Source organism: Babylonia areolata, chromosome 7 (genome assembly GCF_041734735.1).
Source record: "Babylonia areolata isolate BAREFJ2019XMU chromosome 7, ASM4173473v1, whole genome shotgun sequence".
Classification (NCBI taxonomy): Eukaryota; Metazoa; Mollusca; class Gastropoda; order Neogastropoda; family Buccinidae; genus Babylonia; species Babylonia areolata.
The window spans coordinates 34,874,214-34,884,213 of record NC_134882.1 but is presented as its reverse complement, the minus strand read 5'-3'; the positions used below and the strand labels follow the sequence as shown (position 1 = coordinate 34,884,213).

Sequence of the window (10,000 nt, the reverse complement as noted above, 5' to 3'; positions counted from 1 at the left end):
GTTGTGCGAAAAATGTATACATATATACGAAGCTACAGGTAAGTGCACAAGCTGGCTTCAGTGGACAGCCAGGCTTTCAAAACTGATCTCCAGACTGATCTACCATCACTGCCATCAGCAGAGGTCCTCTTCTCAGTGCCTGAGTGCTGGACAAGCACGCTCCGCTGACCCCCGTCGCCTTGTCTCTCACCGGCCCCCTTCTCCATGGTACAAGACTGTGGGACCCGAGCATCATGAGGCCAAGCAGGAAAGAAGGCGTGCTGAGAGGGCGTGGCATGCCTCTGGCTTTTCAGTCCACGGGCAGATTTTTCAGGCTGCCAGAAACCGTGCCACTGACATCGTTGATTGTGCCAAGAGTACATTTTACATAGCAACATTTTTGGCAAGCAGAAGCAAGCGACTATTTAACATTACAAACACTCTTCTTGGCAAACAAGAACAACATGCTTTCCAACAGTCTATACCAACCATGTACTCCCACAGAAATTTGCAGACTTTTTGTTTATTTATTTATTTATTTTTACCAATAAGATAACGATGGTCCTTCATAATCTTGACTTTGTTGTTCCACTGGTTTCACTAGTAGCTGATCGTCTGTGCGGTGGTCCTGGCCTCTTCTGGTTAGAACCTGTTGACGAACAAACTGTAAAGAAAATCAATTTGCTTAAATTGCAACGCAAAAGTCCTGTGAAATCGACCCCATCCCCTCAGCTATTTTCATTGCCTTGATGTCCTGCGTCCGTGCATCACACATGTTAGTGATTCACTTCTGTCTGGTTGTTTTCTATTTTGAAACATGCTATTGTGCGTCCACGTATAAAGAAGCTTTCACTTGACCAGAAAAAATCTGAAAAATTACAGGCCTGTCACAAATTTACTCAACTTTTCCAGAATTTTAGAAATAGTCACCATCTCCCAGCTGCTAAACACCAAGAGCAGGATGATCTTTTCGACCACCATCAGTCTGCTTACCGGCAAGGCCATAATACCGAAACAGCGTTGCTGAAGATTGTAAACGACAGTCTTTGTGGTTTTAACGAAGACAAAATTTCGGTTCTTCCTCTTTTGGATCTTACTGCAGCACTTGATGAATTGATCACACACTTTTCATTGAAAGACTCAAACATTCTTTTAGCATTAATGATCTTGCTCTTTTCTGGTTTCAGTTCTACTTATCGAATCGAACCCAGACCCTGTGTAAATGGCAAATATTCTAATGAAACTCTGCTAACATATGGTGTCTCACAGGGATCGGTCCTTGGCCCTATTCTGTCTGTACTGTATGGTACCCCACTGTCTGATGTAATAAACCGTTACTGTCTCTCACACTAGAGCTTCGCTGACGACACTCAACTCTGTCAGTCGAATTCTGTTGCTGAAACTGATCACCTGATGAAACACATGCAAGAGTGTTTAGCAGACTTGAAGTCTTGGATGAACTTTAACAAACTGCAGCTAAATGATGAAACGACTGAACTGTTCTTGTCTGCCCCAAGAAAGTTTTGAACCACCCGTCTCTCACTGTCCTCTGGTAAACAACACTGTTCCTATCTCCCTTTCAGTGTGGAGGCTCCGTGTCAGTCTTGACTATAGTGTGTCCTTTCAGGAATACATTTCTGACATTTGCAGATCAGTCCATCTTAAACTGAGAAGAATGTGTTCCATTCGCCATTACGCATCTACGGAAGCAACCACAAAACTAGTCTGTTTTTGTTTTGTCCAGGATTGACTACTACAACTCTGTTCTTGCCGGCATTCCAAAAACTTCATTGGACAAACTCCAAAGAGTTCAGAACAATGCCGCTTGACTAATTTTCAGATGCTCCAAATTTGAAAATGTTACTCCTCTCTTCCACTCTCCACCAGCAACCTCTTTCAAAAAGCCTTGAATACTTTCTGCTCCGATGTTTTCTGCCCTCTCAAGTTCTGGCCCTCGCTACCTCCCTGGCCTCCTTGAAGGGTACATTCCAGCTCGTCACCTTGGTCCTGCTTCTGATACAAGGCTGTTCAAAATCCCTGTTGTAAAGAAGAAGCAACAGGGTCAGAGATCTTTCTCTTTTTAGGTCCCCTCATTGTGGAGCAAACTGCCAGAAAATTTGCGACATTCTGCCTCGCTGAATTCTTTAAGTGTGGTCTGAAAACATATCTTTTCCAACAACAGTAGTTTTCCAGTGCTGGTCTTGGTGTGATTTGACTCTAAATGCATGCTTTGTTGTGGCAAAGCTATTTGCCATGTGTATGTTTGGCGGGGTGTTTGCGGGTGTGTGTGTGGCGGGTTGTTTGCGAGGGTGTGTGTGTGCGTGCGTCAGCGCGTTTTGAAGGAATGTATTTTCCAGAGGGTGTCATGGGAGGGTGGGTGGTTTCCAATATGAAGAGAGAGAGAGAGAGAGAGAGAGAGAGAGAGAGAGAGAGAGAGAGAGAGAGGTCAGTTTTAACGTACAATGAACAATTAGATAAACATTTCTTTGATTTCAGGTTGTACTCTGACTATTTATTCGTGAAAAGAACGGAGAATAAAAGCCAGGAAGCCTTTCACATGTTTGTCAACAAGAACATCGCTGTATTCAACGAATGTGTGAAGGAAAGAAGCCTCCGAAATTGTGCCTACAACATTTCGATGTTCACAGTAAGGAAAATGACGAATCACTGTGAATGATGGTACAAAGAACAGTTGCTTGCAATGGGACATGTATTCATGTCGGTTTGTCAGCATTTGTGTCAAATTTCAGTGTGCCAATCTCTGTGTCTGTCTGTCTGTCTGTCTGACCATCTGTGCATATGTCTGGGAAAACGAGGGACGGGAGGAGGGGACAGGAGTGGGGGTGGTGGAGGGCATTTCCGTTTCCGCCATGACATGTTTTTGCTCACTGTTCTGTCTGCCCTGCTGAACTTCAATCAGTTAATCAATCAGGATATCTTTATTCATCCGTTATGGAAATTTGGGACTTGCATGTTACATTACCATTATATTTTCAAAATGTCCTCAGGTTTTCTGAACGAACTCCGCCATTCCTAACACTGTTTCCCCGCCTCCTTGGTGTGCAAACTTTTCTCATCTGCGCCTCCTAAACTACGGTACCGTACCGTGCTCTACCATACCATACCATACCATACCATACCATACCATACCATACCATACCATACCATACCATACCATACCATACCATACCATACCATACCATACCATACTATATTCTACCCTACCCTACCTTTACCTGACCTACTGCACCGTACCATACCCTACCCTGCCCTACCTGTAAGCATGTCAGCTGTAGGTGGGTCATGGAAACAGGGACATACGTGGTATGGGCACTCCTGAAAACTGAGTATGGTTGCCAAAGTGGTTGAGTAAAAACGGTCATGCACACGTAAAAACCCCACTCGTAGGTACGATTGAATGTGGTAGTTACAGCCCACGAACGAAGAAGAAGAAGCAGAAGAAGAAGGAGGAGAAGAATGAGAAGAAGAAGAAGACATTATGTCCTCTTCCCACTCCTGTGGCCCTGTCTCCAGATGAGCCATTCAGTCTCAACATCAGTCAAGGGATTGTTGTTCTTCATGTGCAATAGTGCTTTCTTAACAAGTTATTCCTATTATACGAGGGCAGATCAGAAAGTTCTCTACCTGGCCTAGAAGCACTGGCGCTAACTTAAAAAACATGAGCGCAACTATAAACTAGAATCTCTTCAAAGGCTGTTCACAAAGGTACAAGTGTCTGTCCATATTTGTTTGCATGTGAGGGTCTTTTAAAGTTGCCAAGGGTAGCGAAAAGCAGAGATGGACAAAAAGGAAGCCCCGTGCGGTAATCACGTATTTGCAGAAAAAGGGCATGACATCCAAGACCATCCATGCAGACATGGTTAAGACACTTGGTGATGACTCCCCCTTCTTGTTCAAGTATCAAGAAGTGGGCTGTTGACTTCAGTCGGGGCAGGGAGGGCACAAATCACACACAGTTCGGCCGCCCCAAGTTCTCACCCATTGGTCTTAAATGACAGGGTTGTTGTTTTTTTAACTCTCTCCATACGAACGGCGAAAGAGACGACGTTAGCAGCGTTTCATCCCAATTACCATCATCAAAATATTGCAAGCGGAACGCTCTTATACTGAAGAGGTGAATGTTGCCAAAGAATACCACAGTTCTGACGACGGAAGCTAAAGGTTGGGTCATTCAGACACCCACTGGACATCCGAGGGTCTGTGTAGAGGAGAAGAGAGGACTGGCCGTACTGAGTGAGTTAAAAACCTTTTTATTCAAGATTTTACAAATATAATGGCAACAAAAAGGCACACAAGAAAGAAAAAGAAAAAAATTAAAGAAAAATAAACACAAAAATTCTGAAGAATACAATACAAACGGAACACTTTTACATAACTTGCCATATAGTTGCATAACCTGTATATCTCATGCGTGTCCGCATTTACACACACACACACACACGTACACGCACATGCGCGCGCGCGCGCCTGCACACACACACACACACACACTAAAATAAAACGAAACACACACACATACAACCAAAAAAAAAAGGTTTCCAATCTTAATGTTCTCATTACAAAAAAATAGTTTATGCAAGTTACAAATGAAAGTATCAGGTGGATTTGGAAAAAGTAACCATAGCTGGATAAGGTATTTGTCTGTTTCACAAACACCCAACACTATGGGCATCATCTATAGTTTAGTGCAGATGGTTTTGACTGACATCTTGGGGATGAGTAAGCTGTCTGCAAGATGGGTGCCCAGAATGCTGACGCCAGATCAGAAGTTGACCAGACTTGGAACTTCAAGGGATCTTCTGGCTCGCTTCCAGGCTGACCCAGTTAATTTCTTTCGGAGAATTGTCATGCAAGATGAAACGTGGGTTCACCACTTTGAGCCAGAATCAAGAAAGCAAAGCAAGCAATGAAAGCACCTTGGTTCTGCCCTCCAAAACATTTCAAACAGGTGGCTTCTTTTGGAAAGATCATGGCTTCTTGCTTTCCGGGACTGCGAGGCAATCATGATGACTGACTACCTGCAGAAGGGTCACACCATCACAGGAGACTACTGTGCCTCAGAACTGCGTCAACATAAAGAAGCCATCAAAGAAAAACCAGGAAAGCTCCGAGCAGGGGTGCTTTTGCTGCAGGACAACGTACCAGTTCACACTGCACAAGTGGTAGTTGCTGAGACTACCCGCTGTGGATTTCACCTTTTGCTCCATTCCCCCTTACTCCCCAGGCTTGGCTCCACCGGACTTCTTCCTGTTTCCCGAATGAAATCCCATGGCTCCATCAGACTTCTTCCTGTTTCCCGAGTGAAATCCCATGGCTCCATCAGACTTCTTCCTCTTTCCCGAGTGAAATCCCATGGCTCCATCAGACTTCTTCCTGTTTCCGGAGTGACTCCCATGGCTCCATCAGACTTCTTCCTCTTTCCCGAGTGAAATCCCATGGCTCCATCAGACTTCTTCCTGTTTCCTGAGTGAAATCCCATGGCTCCATCAGACTTCTTCCTGTTTCCCGAGTGAAATCCCATGGCTCCATCAGACTTCTTCCTGTTTCCCGAGTGAAATCCCATGGCTCCATCAGACTTCTTCCTCTTTCCCGAGTGAAATCCCATGGCTCCATCAGACTTCTTCCTGTTTCCTGAGTGAAATCCCATGGCTCCATCAGACTTCTTCCTGTTTCCCGAGTGAAATCCCATGGCTCCATCAGACTTCTTCCTGTTTCCCGAGTGACTCCCATGGCTCCATCAGACTTCTTCCTCTTTCCCGAGTGAAATCCCATGGCTCCATCAGACTTCTTCCTGTTTCCGGAGTGAAATCCCATGGCTCCATCAGACTTCTTCCTGTTTCCCGAGTGAAATCCCATGGCTCCATCAGACTTCTTCCTGTTTCCCGAGTGAAATCCCATGGCTCCATCAGACTTCTTCCTGTTTCCCGAGTGAAATCCCATGGCTCCATCAGACTTCTTCCTGTTTCCTGAGTGAAATCCCATGGCTCCATCAGACTTCTTCCTGTTTCCCGAGTGAAATCCCATGGCTCCATCAGACTTCTTCCTGTTTCCCGAGTGACTCCCATGGCTCCATCAGACTTCTTCCTCTTTCCCGAGTGAAATCCCATGGCTCCATCAGACTTCTTCCTGTTTCCGGAGTGAAATCCCATGGCTCCATCAGACTTCTTCCTGTTTCCCGAGTGACTCCCATGGCTCCATCAGACTTCTTCCTGTTTCCCGAGTGAAATCCCATGGCTCCATCAGACTTCTTCCTGTTTCCTGAGTGAAATCCCATGGCTCCATCAGACTTCTTCCTCTTTCCCGAGTGAAATCCCATGGCTCCATCAGACTTCTTCCTGTTTCCCGAGTGACTCCCATGGCTCCATCAGACTTCTTCCTGTTTCCCGAGTGAAATCCCATCTACGTGGGCGCCGTTGTGGGAGTGATGATGACGTCATTCATGCCGCTGAGACATTATTGAAGGCGAAATATGCAAACTTCTAACACGCAGGGAGAGCAATGCTTGAACACTACTGGGCAAAGTGCTCTGCAGTCAGGGGAGATCCACAATGGAAAGTTAGGAAAGAGACAAACATTTCCAGTCAAGCTTTCTTGATGAGTCCGAGAACTAACTGATCTACCTCGTAAGGCAACAGCGACACATTCAACAAGTCCCGAAACTAACTCAAGGCCGAACAGGCATTCACAGCGTCACCCCTACACAGGAAATGATGAGAGAAAAAAGGACAGACGATCATCAACTGCAAATGCCTCAGCTGCAAACTTGATTCAAAATGTTATGAGGACTGAAAAAAGGGATATGTTATCGCATTACATCCAAACTTTCACTGAAACTGTCCAGATACCCAGATCGATATTTCATGAAACTAGAAATACAATCATTCTAAATCACAGCAGTTGAACCTTTGTCTTTGTTGTCTGTATCTTTCTGGCACAGATACGTTTGTACATCGGATTGTATTCAGTGTACGTGGAAGACTGGCTGTTACGTTTCCCCCGGGACCAGATGCTGTTTGTCCGCATGGAGGACGTGCGGGGTGGTGCTGACACTGTGCCCACCGTCTTCAGGTTCCTGGAACTCGGTAACATGTGTGCACGTGTGTTCATCAAAATAAGATGTGTACACGTGTGTTCATCAAAATAAGATGCGTGCACGTGTGTTCATCAAAATAAGATGTGTACACGTGTGTTCATCAAAATAAGATGTGTACATGTGTGTTCATCAAAATAAGGTGTGTACACGTGTGTTCATCAAAATAAGATGTGTGCTCGTGTGTTCATCAAAATAAGATGAGTGCGCGTGTGTCCATCAAAATAAGATGTGTGGGCGTGTGTCCATCAAAATAAGATGTGTGTACGTGTGTTCATCAAAATAAGATGTGTGCATGTGTGTTCATCAAAATAAGATGTGTGCATGCGTGTTCATCAAAATAAGATGTGTGCACGTGTGTCCATCAAAATAAGATGTGTACACGTGTGTTCATCAAAATAAGATGTGCGCATGTGTGTTCATCAAAATAAGATGTGTGCATGTGTGTTCATCAAAATAAGATGTGTGCATGTGTTCAACAAAATAAGATGTGTGCGATTGTTTTCATCAAAATAACATTGTCACAGCTTCCCCCAAACTTCCCTCCACAATTCTTTAGTGTTGGAATAATTCCTCTAGGGTGAGTGATGATAATGCAGATTGAGGCTAAAGTCTCACAGACAGGGAGGCTGCAGCATTTGTTATAAAGAGCTGTATATGCGTAAACTTCAAACATTTTCAAGTGCAACAATTCATAAACAAACGCATGCTCGCAAACACACACACACACACACACACACACACACACACACACACACACACACACACACACACACAGGCACACATACACACACACACACACACACACACAAACACACACACACACACGCGCGCACACACACACACACACACACACAATTATACAATTACACACACACACACACACACACACACACACACACACACACACACACACACATCAACACGTGTGGATGAAAAATATGTCATGCACACCTGTGCCGGTGATGGAAAAATCACAACTGATACAGGTGTTCTGTCGTAAAATGCTCATTACTGTCACAACAAAGGAGCGAAAACAAGTATCAAACACACACGTGCAAGAAACATTAAACACGTGGCAGTATCATATCACTGAGAAATTAGATTATACGGTATGTACGGAAATGTATACACATGTTCGAAGCTACAGGTAAGTGCGCAAGCTGGCTTCAATGGACATCCAGGCTTTCAAAACTGACCTCCAGACTGACCTACGACCACTGCCATCAGCAGAGACAAGACAAGACAAGAGAGAGAGAGAGAGAGAGAGAGGGAGGGAGGGGTAGGGGTAGGGGGAGGGAAGAGGGGGGGGGGGCTTAAACAAGAACAAGAACAAGAACAAAACTTTAATATATATATATTAGTTTCCTCGAGGAATTGCCAGTATTCTGGAATCAACTGCCGAGCGTAAATCCTAGACGGAGCATAGACAGAGAGACAGAGAGTAAGCCATGAGAATAGAGAGTAAGTCATAAAGGTATGTGGGTTCAGTCTGGTACATATCATGAAAGCATGGTAGTTAGTTTTGCCGTCTATCGTGATTTTCTGGAGTTTCCGGCGGAGATGGTCAAGGTTGCCACCCAGAAAGGTACTGACGTAATCATGAGAGAGACCAAGGGAAGTTCCAAGGGTTCCGATGGCTTGAACTGTAAGGTAGTGCGCGAAATGGACAGATTTTTCTATTTCAATGTAGGCAGCCTGACAGATTTTATGAACATGATCTTTTAAACAGAGCTTGTTGTCGGCCAAAATCTGTTTACTTTATTTGGTATTATCAGTGTTTGTTTTTTATTCTAAAAAAAGTGATCGCATTATGCCTTTTTAGACAATGGGAAAGCTTTTGACGAGGTTAAGAGGCGAAACAGTTCTCCCTGTGCTTACATAAGGTTGTGAAATGTGGGATATGTTATATTTGATGTGGTAAAGTTGCAATTGAACTTTTACAAACTAGTTCTTAGACAGTCCCAGCCATCTTTTATCCTCGCCTCGGCTTGCCTTGCCTTGCCTCGCCTTGTCTTGCCTTGCCTCGCCTTGCCTCGCCTTGCCTTGCCTTAACACCATCATTACGGGCACACTCTGAAAACGAAATTTCACTGTTGCCTGTATTGTCAGCTGTTTCAGTCTTTGTGTCATTCAGTTGAAATTTCTTTTGTGAAGTCCGGTACTTGAATTCAGAGATGCATGATTAAGGTGCAAAGAGAAGTGATTGGGTATCAGTGGAATAAGATAAGTTTTAGAGCTTTGTGTCTTCGGCAAATTCAGTAAAAGGGACGTAAGAAAGTGGTTGGGTGTACAGTATGAAAAAAACATAACGAACCAAAATCGGAACCTTGGGGACGTTACACCAAACCGCATGAATCCAGACTTAGAACAGAAGCCAGAGATAAGTGCGATCTATGTTTGTTAGAGATTCAGGTGTCAGAATGAAGGCAGGACCGTGAATGCCAAACACGTTTCTAAGACAATGCCGGAGAATGTCATGATCAATACTCTTTTACAACATCTCCACTGGCTCCCTGTCTCACACAGAATAAAGTACAAGATCAGCACTCTTTGTTATAAATGTATTCACAAATCTGCCCTTTCCTATCTCTGTGGCTGCGTTTTGTCCGAACGCAGTGACGCCTCCTTGAGCTACTGAAACTGAAACTGTATCGCATCATGGACACCAGTGACAAGTTCTTCACCCTGGACATCAAAGGCCGCTCAGAGAAGGTCTCAATCGACCGACTCAAAGCTGCTTTTGTGACGCCACTCACATCTTCAGATGACAAGAGACTGGGTTCATCATCGTCATCACTACTGCCAAAAACCTCCACAGAAACTGCCTTCACCTCCACACTCCATCTCGCTCTCTACGATCGGCTTCGGATCCACTCTGTTTACACATACCCAGATTCAAACACTCGA

The 10,000-nt window shown here is 44.5% G+C and overlaps 2 protein-coding genes across 2 annotated transcripts in view; both read left to right on the top strand.

The window, feature by feature from the left end:
• Positions 1-5,166, top strand: part of LOC143283833 (uncharacterized) — a 14,671-nt gene extending 9,505 nt beyond the window's left edge. The window contains exons 5-6 of the mRNA XM_076590208.1: positions 2,476-2,626; positions 5,044-5,166. Of these exons, the coding sequence (XP_076446323.1) occupies positions 2,476-2,626; positions 5,044-5,166 (274 nt within the window). The remainder of the gene's footprint in view (positions 1-2,475; positions 2,627-5,043) is intronic.
• Positions 5,167-6,498: 1,332 nt separating this feature from the next.
• The window catches only part of LOC143283832 (carbohydrate sulfotransferase 15-like), a 5,863-nt gene continuing 2,361 nt past the window's right edge, over positions 6,499-10,000 (top strand). The window contains exons 1-2 of the mRNA XM_076590207.1: positions 6,499-6,531; positions 6,938-7,082. Coding sequence (XP_076446322.1) covers positions 6,499-6,531; positions 6,938-7,082 — 178 coding nt within the window. The remainder of the gene's footprint in view (positions 6,532-6,937; positions 7,083-10,000) is intronic.